At 40.2% G+C, this 26,801-nt stretch overlaps 1 protein-coding gene across 4 annotated transcripts in view; it reads right to left on the bottom strand.

Annotated features, from left to right (window-relative positions):
- The window catches only part of MCCC1 (methylcrotonyl-CoA carboxylase subunit 1), a 58,611-nt gene extending 35,428 nt beyond the window's left edge, over positions 1 to 23,183 (bottom strand). The window contains exons 1-7 of one of the 4 annotated variants that reach the window (NM_001205758.1): positions 22,985 to 23,168; positions 18,730 to 18,776; positions 18,008 to 18,144; positions 15,548 to 15,643; positions 1,315 to 1,436; positions 727 to 874; positions 517 to 638 (exon numbers count right to left, since the gene is read on the bottom strand). In NM_001205758.1, coding sequence (NP_001192687.1) covers positions 517 to 638; positions 727 to 874; positions 1,315 to 1,436; positions 15,548 to 15,643; positions 18,008 to 18,144; positions 18,730 to 18,776; positions 22,985 to 23,073 — 761 coding nt within the window. In that variant the 5' untranslated portion in view covers positions 23,074 to 23,168. Of the gene's footprint in view, positions 1 to 516; positions 639 to 726; positions 875 to 1,314; positions 1,437 to 15,547; positions 15,644 to 18,007; positions 18,145 to 18,729; positions 18,777 to 22,984 lie in introns of those variants that run through there. The other 3 variants (XM_010801297.4, XM_015472184.3, XM_010801298.2) reach the window with 3 other exon arrangements.
- Positions 23,184 to 26,801: the final 3,618 nt, after the last annotated feature.

Below are 26,801 nucleotides of genomic sequence, written 5' to 3'. Positions count from 1 at the left end.
AGGATTATTTGTTAACATATCACTTATAATTACAATTCAAGTTGGGTAACTATTTCCATTTTCTGAACATCTCAGATCATGCTTACAGAGTTCTGTAATATAAAGCTTAACTTCTTACAAGAATTTTACTTTGAAAAGACTAAATTCCATCAACAAGAAATGCAATGAATGAATTAATGCTACATCTTTATCATGGAACCAATAAACATCCAATAAAAATAATGAGGTATATCTACATTTACTGACAGAGAAAGATGTCTACCATATAATACTAGCATATATTACTAAGGTTCTATTTACTGTTCTTCTGTATGTATCTTGTATTCTGTGTGTCTATGTATAAATGTTTCTATTCCTGTAGAAAATGCCTGGAGGAATGCATACCTTAATATAGGTCGAGTGGGACTGAGGAACTTAATGTACTCACGTACTCTTGGAACTTTCTATTTTACATAATGTGCTTGCATTTCTAACTTAATTTTAAAATTTGAGTCAGAATAAAAGAGCTGAAGCTACCTTGGTGTGTCCACAAACTTCTCAATCAGCATGGCATCATCATTGAAAGACTTCTTAGCTTCTCTCCGTGCTGATTCTAACTGCTCTTGAAATTCTTTTTCAGATCTAACGATCCTCATACCCTAAGATGGAAAGATAGTTATGTCTACAGCATAAGTAAAACAACTTAGACTAGTCCAAAACAGAAAATACAAGCACGCACAACCTTACTTTTCCTCCTCCGCCACGGACGGCTTTAATCATGACGGGGTAACCGATTGTCCTAGCGTGCTCTTTCAGGCATTGGTCTGACTGGTCCTCCCCGTGATAACCCTCCACCACAGGCACTCCAGCAGCAGCCATGATGGATTTGGATGTGCTTTAGAATAAAAAAATCAATATGCTCCAAAGCTATGAATTATTTCATACAAGAAAAACACAAATACCGCTGAGTCTATAAAATACAATGGAACTTTAAAAAGAAAACACTTCATAGGAAAGAAAGGACTATAGTCTGAGACAACTAATATTAATACAATTGTTAAAATATCTACTAGTTTTCTCAATCCAGTTTTCATATGGTAGTTCATTCCATCCTGTTTTTTAATCCCCAAAAACTGATCAACATATTGATTACCAACAAAAATTATTATACTTGATACTTGAATATTTTCTGTAATGCATTGTAGTGGCATACACATAAGTTATGCCTATGATGACGTAAAGATATATTAACCTATTACCTAGGTCTATTGTAGGTAAAATAAACCATTTCAATTAACCTTCTTATGGCCGTATTTAAAAGATATAAACTCATACCTCTTTATACCCATGTCTCTAATTGCTGATGAAGGAGGACCTACAAAAATAATTCCTTCTTGCTTACACAGTTCGGCAAATTCCATGTTTTCTGAGAGAAAGCCATATCCTGGATGGATAGCCTAGAAGGGAGAAATGAATAGATAAGCTTTTAGTGCTCCCCTGGCAGACCGTGATACGGGTGATGGCATCTCCCTCTGGGGAGGCCTCTCCCTATGCTGTTGATAGGTACATATGGTCTCTATCAGAATATGTTTCCAAAGAGACGTCTGAACTTTATTTTTCTAATATATTTTTTAATTGAAGCATATTTGACTTACAATTGAATTTTCATACTAAAGTTCTGAAGCCTTACCTGAAACAGAAAAACCAATATTTCTTTTTATTGTGGTAATATATCAAATTTACCATTTTAACCACTTTCAGTATATAGTCAGTGGCATTAAGTACACTCACAATGTTGTGCAACCATCACCATCATCCATCAACCCCCAAATTCTATACCTATTAAATAATAATTTCCCATTCCCTGATAACCTCTATTTTATTTTCCATCTTTCCTGTACCTGATAAAAGGGAATCAAACAATATTTGTCTGTCTGTCTCTGGCTTATTTTATTTAGCATCCTATTTTCAAGTATTAGAATATCATTCCTTTCTATGGCTGCATAATGGCCCACTGCAGTTATAGTCTACATTTTATTCATCCACGCATCTGTTGATAGACATGAGGACTGCTTTCACCTTTTGGTTTCTGTGAATAATGCTGCTATGAACGTTAGTATACAAGTATCCTGCTTTAAATTCTTTCAGGTATATACGAAATGTCACGGAATATTTGCAGTTAGGAGTAAAGAACTTCAGGGTGGTAAGGCAGGTGAGGGGCGGTTTGCTCTCTCTACAAAGCTGACCTAGAACCGAAACCGTGTGCCCAAAAGTTGCAAAGAGCACCCTTACACAATACTAACTCATTTAGCTTCAGGTCACTATCTGCTGATGCTGCCTTTCCAGAAAAAAAGCTAAGAATCAAACAAAAAGTCATATAGTCAAACAGTATTAAAGTCTGTATATACTTCAGTGAAAAAGGACCCTCTTAGATTTTAACCTAATCACTTGCAACTTACTCAGAGTTTTAAGAAATGTACTTGACTGTCTTATCCCACAGAAGAGGAAAATCAGTAACTGAATGACAGCAAGATTTCTAAGAGAAACATGCTGACAGTGAAAAGGGACAAAAGAGAGGAGAGTAAAAAGTGGAACAGGCTTATGTGGTTTAGCAAGGAGTAAGGCAACTCTCCAACTTCAATAGTCCTGAGGGCATTTCTGTCCTTTTAAAATAATAATTAAGTACATATAATTATAACCAAGAGAATGTGAAAAAAAAAAGCTTATCCAACCCTATTTCAAAACAGTCCAAAGAACCTTTCAAAATAAAAGGGGTAAGCTTTAGACGTCTGGGAAACTCCTGTGACTAGAAAAACCCACATCTTAGTAACAGCACATAGCAATATGCTAGATACTGAATACAAATAATCACATTTTGATGTCAGCTCAGAGTTTTGTTCCTTTTAAACCAAAGTTCAATTTTAGTCATTTTATATGAAATGTCAAATATTATTTATGTTAGGCAAAGTAAAACAGGTCTACATGCCAGTCCTATCTGATTTTTTAACAGCTTTTTTAAAGGTAGAATTTACAATATGAAACATTCACCCATTGACAGTCTGATGAATCAAGCACATTTATGTAACTGTGCTGTCACTGGACTGTGACTATACCCCAGCTTCAGGACACTTCTACCAGAATTCCCATATGCCCATTTGCATAAATGATGAATCCTTGCTCATAGAACCAGGCAACCACTGACTTGCTTTCTTTCTATATAATTTTACCTCTTTTAGAAGACTCATATAATGGAACCATATAGTCTACAATTTTATATGTCTGGCTTAAACTTATTATAATTTTCTGTGGTTCACCAGCAAAAAGAAAAATAGAGAGTACTGGTGCGTACCACAACATGGATATATATACCACTTTTGTTTACAGACTATATGGCTATATCACATTAAAAAATAATTTTATTTATTTTTATTTAATTTTTGGCTGCACTGAGTCTTCGCTGCTGCCTGGGCTTGTCTCTTGTGGTGAGCAGGGGCTACTCTCTAGTTGCGGTGCACAGACTTCTCACTGCAGTGGTTTCTCTTGTTGCTGAGCACAGGCTCTAGGCACATGGGCTTCAGTAGTCGTGGCCACGTGCTCAGTAGTTTCGGCTGCCAGGCTCTGGAACACAGGCGTAGCTGCTTCCCAGCATGTGGGATCTTCTTGACCAGGGATTGAACCTGTGTCTCCTATATTGGCAGGCAGATTCTTTACCACTGAGCTACCAGGGAAGCCCACACATTTTGTTTTTTATTAATTTGGATTTTTCTCAGTTTTTGGCTGTTATGATTAATACTATTATAAACATGTATGTATAGGTCTTAATTTTTCTCAGAAATGTTTCATAGTTTTCAGTAGATAGGTCTTAAACTTTTTTACTAAGTATTTGATTTTCATTGATGTTATTGCAAATACAACTGCTTCCTTAATTTCATTTTCTGTGTTTGCTGCTAGCTTCCCTTCTTTTGGAACTACCTACCTAATTCAACAGAACCCTGATTAACTAGATAAATACTCTCTCTTTGTAACTAAGAAGAAAAGCAGCTGTCTCTTTGCAAACAATAATGTTCAAACACATTATGGGAATGGCCTCAAGGAATTTAACTAATTTCATTTAGGGTGAACACTAAGACATACAAACCACAGTATCCTCGAGCATTTGAATGGATTAAAAAGGAAATCTAACAATGCTACCACTACCAGTGGGCTAATTTCCTGGCCATCAGGCAAGCGTTTAGCTGCCGATTCACCCTGGTGCGACACAGGATTGCAAGTCTTTTTAGACTGTTCATCCTTTGGTAATAAGACACCTTTAACACAAAAGACAGAAAACTAGTATCATCTCCTACCCTTAAATCTCTGCCAAAATAATTCCTTCCATGTTTACAGTTAGTGTCTATTCTGCGCTGTGCTTGTTCAAGCATATGCATAGATACAAAGTTGTTGTTGTTATTATTGGCTCTGTCTTCAGCAAAATTGAGATGTGTCTGCTTTCCACGGTGGAGCAGACAATTCATAATCCTCAAATTCTTTTTTTGTGTGTGTATGATTTTGAAATGTCTCTAATAAAGTTATTTATTTCTGGTGGCACATTAAAAGAAACTGGAGCACTTTCACAAAACATTCGTGTTTAGGAGCTAATCCAGGTAACCAAGGGGATGGGTGAGGCCTGGCAAAAGCTTTTCACTAAATAATAATACACTTACAAAAAAGTAAGTAAGTCGCTCAGTTGTGTCTGACTCTTTGAAACCCCATGGACTATACAGTCCATGGAATTCTCCAGGCCAGAATACTACAGGGGGTAGCTGGTCCCTTCTCCAGGGGATCTTCCCAACCCAGGGATCAAACCTAGGTCTCCTACATTGCAGGCGGATTCTTTACCAGCTGAGCCACAAGGGAAGCCCCTTTACAAAAAAATGCACATTGTAAGTATATAGCTTTTTTAAACATAGTTCTCATAAACACTCAGTTCAAGAAAAAAATAATCATCAACATTCCATCAGAGGGCAGAAAGCTCTCTTCCAGGTAATTTTAGGTCCCGCCCAAGGTACTACCATCAACATTTTCTTTAAAAGGCTCCTCAGTGGTTCTAATCTTCAGCCAGAGCTTACTACTACTACCACTTTCCCAGCCACAGGAGACCTGAGACAACTGACAATCAAGAGGACCAGTCTAATGAGCATGCTTACCATTATATCTTCTAGATTCTCTCAATACAGCCATGTCACAGAACAAATTACCAGAAATTTAGCTCATCAGTAAATTTTATAGTGTCTATAAAAATGCCTATGTCAAAATGGCCACATTTAGAATTCTACATGGAAACACAAAAGACTTCAAATAGCCAAAACAATTTTAAGAACAGAGCTAGAGGAACCACACTCTCTGACTTCAGACTATACTACAAAGCTATAGTAGTCAAAGCAGTATGGTACTGGTATAAAAACAGACATACATCAATGGAACAGGATAGAGCCCAGAAAAAAAAAATCCACATACCTATGTTCAATCTACAACAAAGAAGGCAAAAATATACAATGGAGAAAAGACAGTCTCTTTATTATTAAAAGACCACTCTCAATAAGTGGTACATATACAGCCACATGTAAAAGAATAAAATTAGAACATTCTCTAACATTATATACAAAGATAAACTCAAAATGGATTAAAGACCTAAATGTAAGACCAGATATTATAAAACTCCTAGAGGAAAACACAGGCAGAACACACTTTGACATAAATTGCAACAATATATATTTTTTTGATCAGTCTCCTAAAGAATAGGAAATAAAAGCAAAAATAAACAAAAGGAACCACATTAAACTTAAAAGCTTTTGGTCAGCAAAGGAAACCATTGCCAAAACTAAAACACAATCTACTGAATGGGAGAAAATGTTTGCAAATGATATGACTGATAAGGGATTAATATGCAACATATAAACAATTCATACAATTCAACATCAAAAAAACAAACAACCTGATTAAAAAATGGGCAGAAGAACCCAATGGACATTTCTCCAAAAAGGAAGTGCAGATGGCCAACAGGCACATGAAAAGATGCTCAACATCACTAATTAACAGGGAAATGCAAATCAAAACTACAATGAGATATCATCTCACAACTGTCAGAGGGCTACCATCAAAAAGAACAGAAATAATAAATGCTGGTAAGGATATGGACAAAACGGGATACTTCTGCACTGTTGGTGGGAATGTAAATTGGTGCAGCCACTATGGAGGCTTCTCAAAAATCTGAAAAGAGAACTACCATAAACCCAGCAATTCTACTGGGTTCACAGAAGCATTATTTACAATTGCTAGGATCTGCAAGCAACCCAAATGCCCATCAATAGACGAATGGATAAAGAAGATCTGGTATATGTACACAATGGAATACTACCCAGCCATAAAAAAGAATGAAATTTTGCCATTTGTAGCAACATGAATGGACTTGGAAGGCATTATGTTAAGTAAAATAAATCTGACAGAGAAAGACAAATAAGATGTCACTTATATGAGGAATCTAAAAAATACAACAAACTAGTGAAGACAACAAAAAAGAAACAGGGAATTCCCGGGCACTCCAGTGGTTAGGACTCAGTACTCTCACTGCCAGGGTCGCAGGTTCAATCTCTGGCCAGGAAACTAAGATGCTGCGAGCTACGCTGCGTGACCAGGAAAAAAAAAAGCAGACTCACAGATACATAGAACTACCAGTGCAGAGGGCAAAACGGAGGGGCAAAATAGGGGGAGGAGACTAAGCGGTATAAACCATTTCGTATAAAGTAAGCTACAAGAATATATTCTACAACACGGGGAATATAGCCAATACTTTGTAATAACTGCAAGTGAAATGTATCCTTTAAAAACTGTATAAAAATTAAAAAAAGAATTCTACATCTTTTGCAAACTTCTTTCAATATCACTGCTAAGTCGCTTCAGTCGTGTCCGACTCTGTGTGACCCCATAGACGGCAGCCCACCAGGCTCCTCTGTCCCTGGGATTCTCCAGGCAAGAATACTGGAGCAGGTTGCCATTTCGTTCTCCAGTGCATGAAAGTGAAAAGTGAAAGTGAAGTCGCTCAGTCGCTACGCACACGTTATTCAATGTCTTTTATTAAAACAATCAATATGATTCTTGCCAAAGTGAGGGCAAGGTTTGCTCCCCTAATTGGCAAATAGCCTTTTAGTGAAGAACCCTGTGGGCTTCCCAGGTGGCCCTAGGGGAAAAGTACCTGCCTGCCAATGCAGGAGATGTAAGAGACACAGGTTTGCTCCCAGGGTCAGGAACATCCCCTGGAGGAGGACATGGCAACCCACTCCAGTATTCTTGCCTGGAGAAACCCATGGACAGAGAAGCCTGGCAAGCTACAGTCCATAGGGTCACAAAGAGTTAGATGTGACTTAGCATGAATGCAAGCAAGCAAAGAGCCCTGTAAATTGTAACCTACCAAACTTCCTTTTTGATCAGGCAGCTTTCTCTGGCCTAAGTTTTCTGACTTAATTCCAATCACTATGCCCCAGTAATAGTCCCATATTACTTATTTCTTGCTTTTACTCTTAACCACTATCTGTAATGCTTACAATTCACCTCAAATCTTAAATATCCAGGCAAAATGTATGAAGATTATTTGTGTTACTGTAACACTATTTGCATATTGAAAAGCAGAGACATTACTTTGCCAACAAAGGTCCATCTAGTCAAGGCTATGGTTTTTCCAGTGGTCATGTATGGATGTGAGAGTTGGACTGTGAAGAAAGCTGAGCACTGAAGAATTGATGCTTCTGAACTGTGGTGTTGGAGAAGACTCTTGAGAGTCCCTTGGACTGCAAGGAGATCCAACCAGTCCATCCTAAAGGAGATCACCCCTGGGTGTTCTTTGGAAGGAATGATGATAAAGCTGAAACTCCGGTACTCTGGCCACCTCATGCGAAGAGTTGACACATTGGAAAAGACTCTGATGCTGGGAGGGATTGGGGGCAGGAGGAGAAGGGGACGACAAAGGATGAGATGGCTGGATGGCATCACTGACTCGATGGACGTAAGTTTGAGTGAACTCTGGGAGTTGGTGATGGACAGGGAGGCCTGGTGTGCTGCAATTCATGGGGTCGCAAAGAGCCAGACACGACTGAGCGACTGAACTGAACTGAACACTATTTGTGTTCTCACAGCATCTAACGTAATACTAATCCAGATAGATACCACGTTGACAAACTCCCCAGAATTAACATATGATACATTTGCTATAGAGTCATTACTTACACTGAAAAATGGTCTCAGTGAACTGCCATTAAAAAGGAAAAGGATTTTCACCTCTTTGATTAGAAAGCAAAGATAAAATAAGGAAGCTGACTGGCTTACAAGAAGTTATTTTTGAAACTTCTGATTAAACAACACCTTCCTCTTTCCTAAAATGCCAGACAAGGTCTATTAAATAGGAGCTGAGAGTCAGGAAACTTTTGTTTAATTCTTTCTCTTTCATTGATGAGACAAGTTTTGCTTTCAAAGCACCTGGGGACCTTGGGGGAAAAATGCAAATTATGCATAAAAATGTAAATTATACCTGGCTAGGAGTGAGGCCTAAGAGCCTATATTTCAACCAAATGATGCCATGGACCACACTTTGAGTAGTGAGACTAGATGATTTTGGGTATCATGTATCTTGCGCATTAGATTTTACGTTTGTAAAATGGTGGTAATAATACTGTATCGTGGAAGCTCAAACACGTAATAGATACAAAGTGACAATTACGTTACAGTGCCTGGATTCCTAAGGGCCTTTTACTCCAACTGATAATTAAAAACTTTTAGAAACAAGCAAATTTTAAATATCTGTGTTTATAAATTAATGCCTACATTGTTCAGTCTAGAAACTCTGATTCTAAAGAAGAGAACACTGATGCAGAAACACATAAATACAAAACAACTGCATATATTCATTAATTCAAATTAATGACTCCCTGTGCCAGGTAACAGGAATGTTGGGAGGTAGAGAAAAAAGTCTCAAATGTGGGTTCTTGTTTTAAGCGGAGCACAATGGAGTCAAGAAGTCGTGATGTGCATTAAAATTGTTAAACAAGAAAATAGCTAATTAAATCTAAAGATGACTGGAACTGGAAAGCAAATGCTAAAGGAAAAGGCAGACATCAATGTGACTTGTTAGAGGCAGGAATTCAGGTGCTAGTGAAGAGCAAGTCTGGAGCAATTGACTCCTAATTATCCTGACTGCAGCCTTTGTTCTCATTCCACCTTTGCTCTCTTCCACTGGCTGATTCCCCACCAGCAGCCACAAAGATCTTATTAAAATATAAATCAGATCACCTCACTCCTCTGCTTAAAATCCTCTAATAGCTATTTAGAATGAAATGTAAACTCCTTACTAATGCTCTGTATAAGGCCTATAGTAGTCTAAAAGATGCTGCCTCTACCCTTCTCAGCTTCATCATCTACCACTTTTCCTCTTGTGTCTTGTTGGTTTTCCAGCTCCAAACCCAACCTTCCACTGAGTTTGGCGACCAGGCTCTGCCAATTACCATTCTGGACAGCTGGTTCCCTATCAGGTTCTACCAGCAGGGGTCACTGTAGGGCAACTGGCAGCCAGGGAAGCTCTCTGTTCCTCCATAGCCCTCACCAGCAGTTCCCGAGATGAGTCTCCCCTGGAATTTTCAGAATTAGCCTCATGCTCCTAGGTAGGGCCCCTCCACAGAGAACTGAGGAAGAGCTGCAGAAGGTAGAAGGTCCTTCCTCCAACCTCTTCCCCAGTCAAAGAGGTAAGTTTTTATCACTAGGTAATTTCATCATACTTTTTTTCTCTTCTAGTCCTTCTAGACAACTGGTGGAACTAATCCCTAACTTAATTCCCCTCTGTTGAAATATCTAGTGGAATTTTACTAACTGGATCCTGAATGACACAGCTCTTCACTGCCTTCCCTCCATCCACACCGAATATTTTTGTCCCTTGAATATAAACCTTATTCACATCTCAGTGTCCTGGCAGTACCATTTGACTGAACTTTTATGGTTGGTTCCTTCTCTTCAGGCAGGTCTCTGTTCAACTGTCCGACTCTCTGCGACCCCTGTAGACTGTAGCCTACCAGGCTCCTCTGTCCATGGGATTCTCCAGGCAAGGATACTGCAGTGGGTTGCCATTTCCTTCTCCAGGGGTCTTCCCAACCCAGGGATCGAACCTGGGTCTCCCGCATTGTGGGCAGACGCTTTACTGTCTGAGCCACCAGGGAAGTTGCCTTCCCTCCATCCATATTGAATATTTTTGTCCCTTGAACATCAACCTTATACTCATCTCAGTGTCCTGGCAGTCCCATTTGATTGAACTTTTATGACTGGTTCCTTCTCTTCAGGCAGGTCTCTGTTCAACTGGCACCTCTTCAGAGAGGCGCTGATCGCACTTTTATATGAATATTTAAAAGCATTTCCTAACGAGTCTGTAACCCCTTATCCAGCTTTATTTTCTTTCTACCACTTATAACATTCTTATTTATATTAGTTCTTTACTTGTTTCATTCACTGGAAAGGGTGAATTTAACTCAGATGACCATTATATCTAGTACTGTGGGCAGGAATCCCTTAGAAGAAATGGAGTAGCCATCATAGTCAACAAAAGAGTATGAAATGCAGTACTTGGGTGCAATCTCAAAAGCGACAGAATGATCTCTGTTCATTTCCAAGGCGAACCATTCAATATCACAGTAATCCTAGTCTATGGCCTGACCAGTAATGCTGAAGAAGCTGAAGTTGAATGGTTCTATGAAGACCTACAAGACCTTCTAGAACTAACACTCAAAAAAGAAGTCCTTTTCATTATAGGGGACTGGAACGCAAAAGTAGGAAGTCAAGAAACACCTGCAGTAACAGGCAAATTTGGCCTTACGGTACAGAATGAAACAGACCAAAGACTAATAGACTTTTGCCAAGAGAACGCACTGATCATAGCAACCACCCTCTTCCAACAACACAAGAGAAAACTCTACACATGGACATCATCAGATGGTCAACACTGAAATCAGACTGATTATATTCTTTGCAGCCAAAGATGGAGAAGCTCTATACAGTCAGCAAAAACAAGACTAGAAGCTGACTGTGGCTCAGATTATAAACACCTTAATGCCAAATTCAGACTTAAATTCAGAAAGTATGGAAAACCATTCAGGTATGACCACAGACCATTCAGGTATGATCTAAATCAAATCCCTTACAATTATACAGTGTGGAAGTGAGATATAGACTCAAGGGATTAGATTTGATAGACAGAGTGCCTGAAGAACTATGGATGGAGGTTCGTGACATTGTAAAGGAGGCAGGGATCAAGACCATCCTCAAGAAAAAGAAACGCAAAAAGACCAAATGGTTGTCTGAGAAGGCCTTACAAATAGCTGTGAAAAGAAAAGAAGTGAAAAGCAATGGAGAAAAAGAAAGATACTAAATGCATTTGAATGCATTCCATTTGAATGCAGAGTTCCAAAAAATAGCAAGGAGAGATAAGAAAGCCTTCCTCAGTGATCAATGCAAAGAAATAGAGGAAGGCAACAGAACGGGAAAGACTAGAGATCGTGTCAAGAAAATTAGAGATACGAAAGTTATGACCAACCTAGATAGCATATTCAAAAGCAGAGACATTACTTTGCCAACAAAGGTCCATCTAGTCAAGGCTATGGTTTTTCCAGTGGTCATGTATGGATGTGAGAGTTGGACTGTGAAGAAAGCTGAGCGCCGAAGAATTGATGCTTTTGAACTGTGGTGTTGGAGAAGACTCTTGAGAGTCCCTTGGACTGCAAGGAGATCCAACCAGTCCATTCTGAAGGAGATCAGTCCTGGGTGTTCATTGGAAAGAATGATGCTGAAGCTGACACTCCAGTCTTTTGGCCACCTCATGCGAAGAGTTGACTCATTGGCAAAGACTCTGATGGTGGGAGGGATTGGGGGCAGGAGGAGAAGGGGACGCCAGAGGATGAGATGGCTGGATGACATCACCGACTCAATGGACGTGAGTTTGAGTGAACTCTGGGAGTTGGTGATGGACAGGAAGGCCTGGTGTGCTGCGATTCATGGGGTCGCAAAGAGTCAGACATGACTGAACGACTGAATTGACTGAACTGAAGGGAACATTTCATGCAAAGATGGGCACAATAAAGGACAGAAATGGTATGGACCTAACAGAAGCAGAAGATATTAAGAAGAGGTGGCAAGAATACACAGAAGAACTATACAAAAAAGATCTTCATGACCCAGATAATCATGAAGGTGTGATCACTCACCTAGAGCCAGACATCCTGGAATGCGAAGTCAAGTGGGCCTCAGGAGGCATCACTATGAACAAAGCTAGTGGAGGAGATGGAATTCAGTTGAGCTATTTCAAATCCTGAAAGATGATGCTGTGAAAGTGCTGCACTTGATATGCCAGCAAATTTGGAAAACTCAGCAGTGGCCACAGGACTGGAAAAGGTCAGTTTTCATTCTAATCCCAAAGAAAGGCAATGCCAAAGAATGCTCAAACTGCACAATTGCACTGATCTTACACACTAGTAAAGTAATGCTCAAAATTCTCCAAGCCAGGCTTCAACAGTATGTGAACTGTGAACTTCCAGATATTCAAGCTGGATTTAGAAAAGGCAGAGGAACCAGAGATCAAATTGCCAACATCTGCTGGATTATCAAAAAAGCAAGAGAGTTCCAGAAAAACATTTAGTTGTGCTTTATTAACTATGCCAAAGCCTTTGACTGTGTGGATCACAATAAACTGTGGAAAATTCTAAAAAAGATGGGAATGCCAGACCACCTGACCTACCTCTTGAGAAACCTATACGCAGGTCAGGAAGCAACAGTTAGAACTGGACATGGATCAACAGACTGGTTCCAAATAGGAAAAGGAATATATTGTCACCCTGCTTATTTAACTTATATGCAGAGTACATCATGAGAAACACTGGGCTGGATGAAGCACAAGCTGGAATCAAGATTTCTGGGAGAAATGTCAATAACCTCAGATGTGCAAACGACACCACCCTTATGGCAGAAAGTGAAGAGCAACTAAAAAGCCTCTTGATGAAAGTGAAAGAGGAGAGTGAAAAAGTTGGCTTAAAGCTCAACATTCAGAAAACGAAGATCATGGCATCTGGTCCCATCACTTCATGACAAATAGATGGGGAAACAATGGAAACAGTGACAGATTTTATTTTCATGGGCTCCAAAATTACTGCAGATGGTGACTGCAGCCATGAAATTAAAAGATGCCTGCTTATTAGAAGAAAAGTTATGACCAACTTAGACAGCATATTAAAAAGCAGAGACATTATGTTGCCACCAAAGGTCCATCTAGTCAAAGCTATAGTTTTTGTCATGTATGGATGTGAGAGTTGGACCATAAAGAAAGCTGAGCGCTGAAGAATTGATGCTTTGAACTGTGATGTTGGAGAAGACTCTTGAGAGTCCCTTAAACTGCAAAGAGATCCAACCAGTCCATCCTAAAGGAAATCAGTCCTGAATATTCATTGAAATGACTGATGCTGAAACTGAAACTCCAATACTTTGGCCACCTGATGCGAAGAACTGACTCATTGGAAAAGACCCTGATGCTAGGAAAGATTGAAGGTGGGAGGAGAAGGGGATGACAGAGGATGATATGGTTGGATGGCATCACTGACTTGATGGTCATGAGCTTGAGTAAACTCTGGGAGTTGGTGATGGACAGGGAGGCATGGCATTTTGCGGTCCATGGGGTCGCAAAGAGTCAGACATGACTGAACGGCTGAACTGAAATGAACTGGTTTCATTATTTTCTGCCTCAACTACCAGAGTGTAGCTTTAGACACAGGGTATAAACTCTTAGTCATTGCTGCATTCATACTTAGAAGCTGGCACAAAGCAGAAGACCAAATAATGCTTGCTGAGCAAATAAAAGAGTACTTTAGGCACATAGAACAATATAAGCAAATGCTCAGGGAAATAAGCATGATGTGTAAAGATGGAGAAAAGTTCACTGTAGCCATAATAAAGAACTGGTGATGAGAGGTAAGTTTTGATAAATACTGGAAACACTCAAATGCTAGGCTGAAGAGTTTGAACTTGACCTTGTAAGCACTGGAGATTTACTCACTGGGGAATAGGATGAGACAGGGGGCAAGTTATTGAGAAAAAAATAAAGAGTAGGCAGTATTGATGAAACAAGTGTTTAGGAAACACCTGTCTTACAGTAAAAGCAAGTGCTAGCAGTAATCTGCCTAGCACAACTCATTGGATGGGCAGGGGATTTAGAAGCAAGGAAATCAGATGAGAATCAGAAAATCCAGATAAGAGATTGTAAGGACTGGCTGTGTGATTAAAAAGAACTTCTGGAGACAATTCATAGAAAGATTCAATACGAGTTGGCTCCTGTTTTATTTTGAAGGATGAGAGATGTAATAGCAGTGAAGTTTTGAGCCTGAGATGTTGAAAAACCAGGGAGCGGGGCCCTGGAATGAGACTGGGAAGTCAAGAGGGGAAAAAGATTCCTTTTTTGATTCTACTTTTCCTTATAATTTAGACCAACATCTAATTCTTTCTTAGGGAGAAATCTCCCTAAGAATCTGATGTTCCTAGGACCTGTCTCAGAAGATAGAGGATTTCTTGGAAGACAGAGGATCTCCCTCTTAAATATGTAATTGAAACCTCCCTTTACCTGTTTCCCCGAAGATCTAAAGCTTTTACATCTAAAGATCTAGAGCACAGGATTCAGTAAGAAGGTAGAGTGGCTGATGAGTGAGAAGGGACACGTCTTGTTTACAATAACAACCCCATTCATTTCAGTTCAGTCGCTCAGTCATGTCCGACTCTTTGCAACCCCATGAATTGCAGCATGCCAGGCCTCCGTGTCCATCACCATCTCCCGGAGTTCACTCAAACTCATGTCTATCGAGTCAGTGACGCCATCCAGCCATCTCATCCTCTGTCATCCCCTTCCTCTCGGGCCCCCAATCCCTCCCAGCATCAGGGTCTTTTCCAATGAGTCAACTCTTCGCATGAGATGGCCAAAGTTTTGGAGTTTCAGCTTCAGTATCAGCCCTTCCAATGAACACCCAGGACTTATCTCCTTTAGAATGGACTGGTTGGATCTCCTTGCAGTCCAAGGGACTCTCAAGAGTCTTCTCCAACACCACAGTTCAAAAGCATCAATTCTTCAGCACTCAGCTTTCTTCACAGTCCAACTCTCACATCCATACGTGACCACTGGAAAAACCATAGCCTTGACTAGATGGACCTTTGTTGGCAAAGTAATGTCTCTGCTTTTGAATATGCTATCTAGGTTGGTCATAACCTTCCTTCCAAGGAGTAAGAGCCTTTTAATTTCATGGCTGCAATCACCATCTGCAGTGATTTTGGAGCCCCCAAAAATAAAGTCTGACACTGTTTCCACTGTTTTCCCATCTATTTCCCATGAAGTGAACAACCCATAATCAAATGTAAAAACCTGAGGAATAGTTAAAAAGAGAGAACAAGTTCTATAAATAATAAATAACTTTGTGTAAACTGTACAAAACTTATTCCTCTTGCAATGAAGATTTCTTCATGACTCTATTACCTGTGCGGCAGAGATCTTGGCCACTTGAATGATTTTTTCCATAGAAAGGTAGCTCTGCTGAGAGGGAGCGGGGCCGATGAGATAGGCTTCATCTGCCTGTGGAAGGAATATTACAGGCTTAACAGACCACACAGCTAGGAGCCATGCGTACACTGTACAGAACTGCTGGCTGCCTAAGGACAACGCAAGAACTGAGAAAGCAGCAGCAGCTCATGTCTATGTTACCAAAATTAGCCAGTTTGGAATCTTTTGCATGAGATACCCAAAACTTGACTTTTTATGAATAAAACACACAGAGTGAAATTAAAGTGCTCTGGGTTAGGAAGGAAGAGGCATTAGTCACAGCATTATTATTAGCAACAAGAGTAACCTTAAATGTAGTTAATGCCAAAAACGCAGTTTGAAAACAGACAAAATATACAACAGATATATACAGCAAGAAATAAAATTACAAAGTTTCCTGAAGTTTTATCATTATTACAGTATGATAATACTCCTTCTATACATTTGTGAACTATTTTATACTGTCCCTTAAAACTGTCACATAATCATAGCATCTCTTGAAGCAGACCAGAAGTTACCTCTGTGATCAGTTTGGGACATATCTTTCCATTTCCACATTCCTATTTATTTGAACATATTTATATAACCATACAACAGTTTTAGTTTTTGCTTTTACACAAATAGGGTTAAACTCTAGAGTCACTGTCTGCAATTCCTTTTTTCATTAACAGTACATCTTTCCTTGCTAGTACACATGTCTACCTCATTTTTTTGAAACAATTGCATAAAGTTCCACAGTAGGGAGGTAACTTAGTTCATTTAATCAGGTACCTCTTAACAGACATTCAAGCCATAATGGCAAATGGGTGCCAGCAACATCTTGTACATGACTCCGGGGGCACATGTATGAGTGTATCTCTGGGCGGAGATCTAGAGGAGTGTTTGCAGGGTTGGGTGAAAGACATGACATTTTAATCACTCCTGGTTAATCACCCTTTGAAATGGTGTCATTAATATATATTTCTATCAGCAAATTAATTTCTAACCACGTTAACCAGCACTGAATAGTATCCATCTTGCATAGGAGTAACATGGAAATCTGCTTTTCAAGCTATCAATCTGGCTGGAGTGTAGAAAATATTGTGGGAGGGGGTCAAGAGTAGAAGTAGGCAAACCACGTACAAGGAGGGTACAGCATCTGACCAGGTGAAGATGACAGTGGTTCTGACTTAAGGCACAGGTGGTAGAGGGCACACAGAAGTGGAAAGAAATGTTTGAGAAGCAGAATTAACAACAACTGGGGATTGTCTGGATGGGAGAGGGAGAATGATGTAGACTGGGGATGAGGATGGGAGATATTCAAATAACCCCCAAATCTCTGGCATTATTATTCTTATAAGCAATGGTACTGCGATCTACTGGGTTAAGGAAGTCTGTAAGAAAAGCAGCTTCAGAAAAGATGAAAGGTGATGAGTTCAATTTCAGACACACTGGTTTGGTGCCCATCCAGGGGGAGCTGGACAGACATGAATCACATTCAAAAGGTAGGGTGGGCTAGAAACTCACTTTTGAAAGTTTTTACCAAAGAAGTTGATGATACAATCTAGAGTAAGAGTGCACAGTGAGAAAAGGAGAAATTGGAAGATTCTTGGTAGGAGACAGAAGGATTCCAGAGCACAGGAAGACAACTGGCCTTGAATGGGAAGAGGACAGATCCAGATGCAATGAGTGGGTTCTGCGGCAGGAAGCTCAGTCCTACGTCCTCTGTGAATTGGGATCAGGTGAGAACACATGGTAGGTGGAGACTCAGAGGCCGAAATGGAGCAAAATGGGTTCTAGATAGAATCTGAGAGGAAAGTGGCCAGAGAGCTGCATGGGCCTGCTGTGCAGTGTGAAAACCCAGGTAAAGCAGGTCACCAGGAATTTCTGTCAGTCTTTGAAGTCTTGCTGCAGCCAGAAAGAAGGCCAGTACCTAAGTTCATCCATGGTTGGGTTCTGTCTGGTGTTAGTAACTAATAACAATCACAAACCTCAGGGGAGTAAGGTCCTTTCAGTTATAATTTACAGTTAAGTCAAGGCTCAGAAACATTGAGTTGCCCAAGATCCCTTGGCCAGTAAGTGGCAGTTGCGAAGGCTGACCTCAGTCCTTCTGGGAAATCGAGGATCTGGACGTGCGCCACTGACAGTGGGATCTGTGGGTCAGCTGCACTCTCTGAACCAACCCTTGATGAAACAGGACCTTGCCTACCAGTCAACTGCACCACTAAGCACATGGTTTAGTCCCACTGGTGTTATGTTTGGTTACCAAGAAAAATTATCACTGAGCAGATTGAACTTACCTACTTAGACACTGTTAACACTAGCAAATATAAACTGTCAACCAAGAAGTAAAATACTGACACAATAAACAAGTAACAGTCACTTACAAAATTTGACTTCTGGTTTTTAAAAACGTACCATGTCAACATGCATGGAATTCCTGTCGGCCTCACTATAAACAGCCACAGACTGTACACCCATTTTTTTGGCTGTCCGTATCACCCTGCAGGCAATTTCTCCTCTGTTTGCAATGAGGACCTTGGAAATGTTTTGTCCTGTTTAAAATACCATGAAAACCATATACAAATATTACTGGGGAATTAAGGAATGAGAATGCAAAATATAGTTGTCCCTCAGTATAGGTGGGGGACTGGTTAACTACTTGGTGACCATGAGTACATAACCCCAGGCCTCCTAGAGCCTAAGGACTGATAATGTGACATCACCCTGTGACATCACCCTGTTTCCTCACCATCAGCCAATCAGAGACTTGTGCACAAGCTCATCACATATCCTGAGACCCATCTCCCTCACCTGACTTCTAAAGATGTTGTGCTGAAAACCTTTCTCTGCTCCAGACTTCAATGTTTTGGTTTATTTGGCCTCACTGTCTGTGGGGCACACAAACTTGGGCTAACAATTCAGCTAAAAGAAATGGTAGCTCCAGGATTTGAACCCAGGTTAGCTTCACTCCACAATGAGTGAAGCTCTTCGTCACTCTGCTCCATTGCCTCTATCCCTCTGTACACAGCAGTGTGAGTTAAGTATATAAAAAAATCTATTATGCACACATTAAATAATTAAACCTTTCCTTTTCTTCACAATCTGAAACAAAGCCAAACAGAAGACACTGTCAGTACCTGTGGTTGTTGCATACTTCCTTGTTCTTTGCTTCCAAGCCCATCCCCTATAAAATGAATCCAAATGGAATTACAATTAAACAGGATATATAAGATCTGTCATTGCTTTTTCAGAAGAATCTCAATTTTTTAAAACTTGAAATCAAGTCCAGATAAGACCTTAGTTAAATTTAAAGCCTACAGCATGATTTAATAAGATTTTCTTTGTAGGAAGAAAACAAATATAGAAATTAAAAATTACAGTTCTGACTGATTTCCCTGGCACTCCATGTCCTTGACCAGACCACCTAACCTGCTCTGCTCACTCCTGAGTCTGGCAAGAGAGCCTGGAGTTAGAGACAATTAGAAAGCTAAGGTACTTCAAGATCATCCAGTTCAGCTTTTTTCCCGAACTCTTTTCACTAGAACTCAAAGTAAAAACTATGTTCAACTTTACAATCCAATACAAACACAGAAGTTTCAAGAAAGAAAAATTTCCCTATGTTTCAGTAGTTCCTGTTCTATTCCATTTTATTAAATAAAACATTGATCAAACTACAGTTGGAAAAATACTGATCTAATTCACTCCTCTGGTAAGACAGGTTTGCACAGCTAAGCCCAGAGAAATAAAGGGAACGAGCTGAGCAAAGGCAGTAGAAAGAGTGCTGGTGACACCAAGCAAGTCACTTACATCAGTGTTTCTCAATCTTTTTTTCATTACTCCCCACTAAAAAAAAAAATACTAAGGAAAAAGATTTTGTAGGAGGGGTTGAGCTTTGCAGAGCCACCAACAATGGTAATTAACATCTAAGATTTTTTCACTCTCTCAAGAAACAATTTTTACATATATAAGAAATGGAGAAGCAGGGAGCCTAATAATTTGTATCTTAACCAGTTGTAATGTCTAACAACTTTAAGTTCTACCATACCTATTGATACAGTAACTTAACATTGAAACCAACCAAGAACTGATAGAAAGCAGGCCAGATTCATACAATGCCTATTAGCTGTCGGTTAAAAAGAATACCCTTGGACTGCAAGGAAATCCAACGAGTCCATCCTAAAGGAAATCAGTCCTGGGTGTTCACTGGAAGGACTGATGCTGAAGCTGAAACTCCAATACCTTGGCCACCTCATGCGAAGAGTTGACTCACTGGAAAAGACCCTGATGGTGGGAGGGATTGGGCGCAGGAGGAGGAGGAGACGACAGAGGATGAGATGGCTGGATGGCATCACCGACTCGATGGACATGAGTTTGAGTAGGCTCTGGGAGTTGGTGATGGACAAGGAAGCCTGGCGTGCTGCAGTCCATGGGGTCACAAAGAGTCAGACACGACTGAGTAACTGAACTGAACTGATTATAGATACTGCATAACTCACATGTGTAACATATACATGTATCAATAGTATATATAGAAATGTAATTGAACAGGACTAGCCTTTCACTGGAGCAGAGATGCAGGAGGCTAGATTGTTAGAGTGGAGGACCAGACACTCATTGCCCTCTGATGCACACTCAGTCAAAAGCTGACATCCACAAAGGGCTCCTGGGAAGATCCATAGCTTCGGCACTTGAGTTCCACAAGACCATTTCTCAGGAGGTTACTGCCTTCCCACATCTTTCCAATCACCTGACAGCTTTCTTGAGCTTCAGTGGTGAGGACAGGATCCAAGTCTCTTCCTATCACAGTCTTCAGATAGGTTTACTGATAAGATTCAAGGCCTGTCCTGGACAAGTGTCTGCTGCTAAGTCATTACAGTCGAGTCCGACTCTGTGCGACCCCATAGACGGCAGCCCACCAGGCTCCCCCGTCCCTGGGATTCTCCAGGCAAGAACACTGGAGTGGGTTGCCATTTCCTTCTTCAATGCAGGAAAGCGAAAAGTGAAAGGGAAGTTGTTTAGTCGTGTCTGACCCTAGCGACCCCATGGACTGCAGCCTACCAGGCTCTTCTGTCCATGGGATTTTCCAGGCAAGAGTACTGGAGTGGGGTGCCATTGCCTTCTCCGGGACAAGTGTCTATAAAATTGCAATTTTTTGATAAATCCAGCTAAGACTCTGATTCTGTTTTAAGGACATTGCTGAACTAAAGTCTTCTTCTGCCATTTTCCAGTGTAGACCTCACACACATCACTTTAACTATAATCTTCTATCCCGACAACATTCTGACTGGTCTACTCCATTTTTGACCATTTACAATTTAAAATGCTTTAAAAAACATTAAGAAGTTGCCTTCATGAGATTATTGTACCCTGATTCAAGAATTTCTACACTAGTTTATCCGCATTTAAAAAATTCTACACTAGACTAGATTTCTTTTCTGAGTTACTACAAAATCATAACATAAAAAGATATGTAAATGTATAGCCATGGCTTATTCATGTGAATGTATGGCAAAAACCACCACAGTATTGTAAATTAGCCTCCAACTGAAAAAAAAAAAAAAAAGATATGTAAAGAAGGACTTCCTTGGTGGTTCAGTGGCTAAGCCTTGGCGCTCTCAATATAGGCCTGGGTTTGATCCCTGGTCAGGGAACTAGATTCCGCATGCTCCAACTAAAAGATTCTGCATGATGCAACGAAGACCTGGCCCAGCCAAATAAATATTTTTTAAAAACTGAAATAAAATCTTTACAAATAACAAATAATAAATCAGATCATGGCACTCCCTGCTCAATTCCTCCTCCAGTTGTTTCCCTCTGTCACTTAGAATGAAATCCCAATTCTTAAAAAAAAAAAAGACATGTAAACACCCTATATACTGATAAGATTTTAGTTCTGCATGCCATTAACAACTCTAACATTTTCCAGGGTGACAACTATTTGAGAATAGATACCTAATACCTAAAAATTTGAGAGGTAGAGAGAAGTAAGAGAAAATGAGTCTGTATAGTATCCTGAAGAGCCCTGGAAACTTAAGAAAAAATCAGGAGAAAGAGAAGAGCACTAATATTGCTTTCACTATCATATTTTACTCTGGGGCTAGTCCTACACAATTAAATAACTGAAAACCTACATATATACAATAACTTTGGGACAATAAAAGAAAACAAAAAAACTTGAGACTTAAATCATTGAGTCTGCAAAGGCTACTTCTATGGATTGATTCATATGCATCAGATTATATTTAAGAATAAATAGTTCTAATTCTATTTATTCTATTTAAGCCTCTTCACATTAATGTTAATTCATTTAATAAACATAGTCCAAGATACTAGTGTTGTCTCTTCTAGGGATAGTATCATCATCTCCTCCTAAAGAAACTGATGCACTGAAGTAGGTAACTTGCCCAAGATTACTCACACACCCAGTGAAGAGCAAACTGAATCCCCAGAACTCTGACTGCATCGAGTCTGTGCCCTTAAACTATACTATCTTTCCAGAATGATAAACGAGGAGGAAGCAGAGGAGGTGCGAAGAGAAGGCAAAGGAAGTTAAAGAAGCCTGCTGTCTGGAAACCTGGGGGTATCTTCACTGCCAGAGTTATTGTCGTGGGTGCGTGCTAAGTCGCTTCAGTCGCGTCCAACTCTGAGACCCGATGGCCTGTAGCCTGCCAGGCTCCTCTGTCCATGGGATTCTCCAAGCAAGAATACTGGAGTGGGTTGCCAGTGCCCTCCTCCAGGGGATATTCCCCACCAGGGATCATGCATTGGCAGGTGGGTTCTTTACCATAAGCGCCAAAGCTTAAAACCTGAAACTCATCAGCAGTCAGGTTAGCTAGAGTGAGTCATATCTGATATGTACCAAGCTGTTGACAAAACCTATCAGCCCTCTGGACGATAAATTTGCTGTTGTTAACTTGATTTATCTCAGGGAAGGGGAAGAACTCCAAGAGCCCTTAGCATCTTGGCGCCATTTCTTACTGAGAGTCGGACACGACTGAGCAACCAACACACACAGCTGCAGTGCAATCTAGGGCAAATCGTTGGCTCCTTCGGACTTCACCAGAAGAGGGATTATAACAAAGCTCGCCGCAGACTGCAAGCAGTGAAAGCCCAGTGTGAATGGTTAGCAGCCGCACAAGCGTTTTTCTTGCCCCTGTGGCGAGGGGAGCATGGAGATGGCAGGCCCAGCTCCACCCCCTCCAAAATGGGCAGAAGGCTGAAGGGTGGATGTGTGGAAGGGAAAAAGAAGGGAATCCTCCCGGGATGGGCTAGAATTTTTCTTCTGTCCTTCCTCTCCCTCGACCCTTGGTTCCTCTGCGCCTCTCACAGCGCGCACGAGTCCATTCACTTCCGGGCGCGACAAAGATCCACCGCCCCTCCACCCGCCGTTACCTCGGCGGCAGCAGCAAGCGCGGGACTCGCTGCCACCGGTGCCTCTCCGCCGCCACGAGCAGCACCGACACCAAAGAGGCCGCCGACATGTCCCTCAGCCGCGTAGCTCTCTGACGCCTTAAGCTACGAGCTGCGACCCCCTCCCTACATAAACTTGTCGCAGCTGCGCAGCCCTCTTGTCCTCCGCCGGCCACCGTACAAGTCAAAGCCAAGCAGTAGGCAGACCGAGGCGTGGTGGGGGCGTCTCCACCAAAACCAATCAAAGAACAGAGCAGGGCTTGGGGGCGGCGATTGGCCAGTCGGGTCTCGCGCCGCGGGGGTGTGGTCCCCGCTTCTCCGCCCTTTGCACCAGTTCGTGGAGGGATTAGCTGCGTCCTCAGTTTCTCTGGAATCCGGCTTGCTGTCCCTTCCCTTGGACCTCGGCGTTCCTTGGTTCTGGAACCCTCCTCCTGACCTTTATTATTAAAACCGCACGGAAGCTGGCGAGGCAGAGTCAGGGAAAAAAGTCAAATGGAGTGGGAGCAAGATAAAATTCTCTAGTGGTCTCGAGAACGGTTAAAATAAGATAATTAGCTAAAATTTAAAACAACCCGAACTTTTAGAAAAGTGTTTTAATCGTTGAAAAGAGGAAGTCAGAACCGAAATGAAGAATATCTAGAAAATAAAAGTACTGAAAAGACTACATATAGATGCTTATTTGAGATAGCTAAAATCCACGATTATAGGAAGATTATAATGAAAGCAAGCCATCCTATTCAAGGGTTAGAAAAAAATACAGAGCAAAATTAAGTCATTAGTAAAGATTAAAAGAAAGAAATAAATGAATTTTTAAAACTACTATCCAAGCCTGTATGCAGGTCAGAAAGCAACACTTAGAACTGGACATGAAACAACAGACTGGTTCCAAATAGGAAAAGGAGTATGTCAAGGCTGTGTATTGTCACCTTGCTTATTTAACTTACATGCAGAGTACATTATGAGAAATGCTGGGCTGGAGGAAGCACAAGTTGGAATCAAGATTGCTGGGAGAAATATCAATAACCTCAGATATGAAGATGACACCACTCATGGCAGAAAGTGAAGAAAAACTAAAGAACCTCTTGATGAAAGTGAAAGAGGAGAGTGAAAAAATTGGCTTAAAGCTCAACATTCAGAAAACTAAGATCATGGCATCTGGTCCCATCACTTCATGGCATAGATGGGGAAACAGTGGCAGACTTTATTTTTCAGGGCTCTGAAATCACTGCAGATGGTGACTGCAGCCATGAAATTTAAGACGCTTACTCCTTGGAAGGAAAGTTATGACCAACCTAGACAGCATACTAAAAAGCAGAGACATTACTTTGTCAACAAAGGTCCATCTGGTCAAGGCTGTGGTTTTTCCAGTAGTCATGTATGGATGTGAGAGTTAGACTATAAAGAAAGCTGAGCCTGAAAGAATTGATGCTTTTGGACTGTAGTATTGGAAAAGACTCTTGAGAGTCCCTTGGACTGCAAGGAGATCCAGCCAGTCCATCCTAAAGGACATCAGTCCTGGGTGTTCGTTGGAAGGACTGATGTTGAAGCTCAAACTCCAATACTTTGGCGCTGACTCATTTAAAATGCAATGTTCATTGTAGATTTTAAGACTCAATAATTCAAGAGTGGTATTGGGACAAGTGGCAAACCCTCTACTCACTCCTCACATCTAACACCAAAATAAGTTCCAAATGGATAAAAGGTTTAACACAAAGGATAAAAGTGTTAGAAGATATCAAAGGATATCTTAAGGAAGGTTTTTTTTTTTCTAAGTGTAATACAATACTCAGAAACTATAACAGAGAAAGAATTGATAAATTCAACTATTTAATACATAATCTTTTTGAAAACCTGCACAGCAAAGCATACATACCAAAAAAAAATAAACTGGGAATAATTATATAACTTATCACAGATGGAGGTATACTTTCCTTAGTATGCAAATAACTCCTACAAATCAATAAGGAAAAAAGATATATAATGCAAGAGAAAAACTTCAAAGAAGTTTTTCAAAGAGACCAAGGGGACAGAACAGAGAGCCCAGAATATATGATCAACTAAGCTTTGACAAGGGTACCAACTACATCCAGTGGGGAAAGGATAGTCCCTTCAGTAAACACTGTTGGGAAACCTGGATGTGTATATACAAAAGAATGAAACTGGACCCGCCTTACACCACTAGAAGAAAACACAGGGAAAATGCTTCTTGACAGTGTTGGCAATGATTTTTTAGATATGAAACCAAAATCAATGGCAACAAAGGCAAAAATGAAGCTGGGAAAACATCAAGCTAAAAGCTTCATCAGCAAAAGAAACAATCAACAAATAAAGAGGCATCCTGCTGAACAGGAAAAAATATTTGCATACGTCTGACAGGGGTTAATATCTAAAATATATAAAGAACTTATACAACTCAATAGCAAAAAACAAATAATCCAATTAAAAATTGTGAAAGGACCCAAACAGATATTTTCCCCAAAGAAGACGTACAAATACCTAACACCTACATGAAATGGTGCGCAGCATCACGAATCATGAGTGAAATACAAATTAGAACCACAATGAGTTATCACCGATTAGGATGGCTATTATCAAAGAGACAAAAGATAACAAGTGTTGGTGAAGATGTGGAGAAAAGGAACATTTGTACACTGTTGATGGGAAAGTAAATTGGACAGTCATTATGGAAACTGTACTCAGATTCCCCAGAAATTTAAAAATAGAACCACCATATTATTCAGCAATCTCACTTCTGGAAATATATATGAAGGAAACAAAATCAGTATCTTGAGGATATATTTGCACTACCACCTTTATTGCAGCATCATTCACCATGGCCCAGAGATGGAACCTAATTATTTTATCAACTAGACGAATGAATAAAGATTATACACTCAAACACATACTCACACATGGCAATAAAATATAACTCAACCACGAGAAAGAAATTCTGTCATTTGCAACAGCATGGATGAACCTAGAGGACATTGTGTTAAGTGATATGAACCAGATAAATACTGCATGATCTCACTTACATTTGGAATTAAAAAAAAAAAAGTCAAACATAGAAACAGAGAGTAGAATGGTGGTTACCAGAAGCTGAGGGACAGGGAAAAAAGGGGAGATGCTGGTCAAAGGGCACAAAGTTTCAGTTAAAAGATGAACAGTGAAAAGAAAAGATGAATAAACTCTGTGGATCTAATGTACAGCTTGGTGACTATAATCATAAAATATTGTATATTTGAAATTTATTGAGAGAGTAGATCTTAAGTATGCTTATCACCTGAATGTGGTGATAATTTCACAGTGTATACATATACCAAATCATCTCATTGTACATGTTAAATATACACAATTTTATTTGTCAGTTCTACTTCAGTAAAGCTAAGGGGGGTACCTACAAGTATAAAGGGAAAAAGAGAAGAATGTGAGGAGTTCATAGAATGTGCATGGGTTAGTCACTCAGTCACGTCCTACTCTTTATGACCGCATGGACTGTAGCCCGCCAGGCTCCTCTGTCCTTAGGATTCTCCAGGCAAGAATACTGGAGTGGGTTGTCATTCCCTTCCCCATGGGGATCTTCTCAACCCAGGGATTGAACCTAGGTCTCCTGCATTGCAGACAGATTCCTTACCATCTGAGTCACTGGGGAAATCCATACACAGAATAGGAAATATAAGTATGTAAATAAATATAAAACACATTTGACTTTATTCCAAATCAAAGAAATACAAATTAAAACTATAATGATATACATATCACATCAGCAAATATCAAAAAGTTTAATTACACATTGTAA

Source organism: Bos taurus, chromosome 1 (assembly GCF_002263795.3).
Source record: "Bos taurus isolate L1 Dominette 01449 registration number 42190680 breed Hereford chromosome 1, ARS-UCD2.0, whole genome shotgun sequence".
Taxonomy (NCBI): domain Eukaryota; kingdom Metazoa; phylum Chordata; class Mammalia; order Artiodactyla; family Bovidae; genus Bos; species Bos taurus.
The sequence above is the reverse complement of the archived record's forward strand: the minus strand, read 5'-3'. Positions and strand labels throughout refer to the sequence as shown.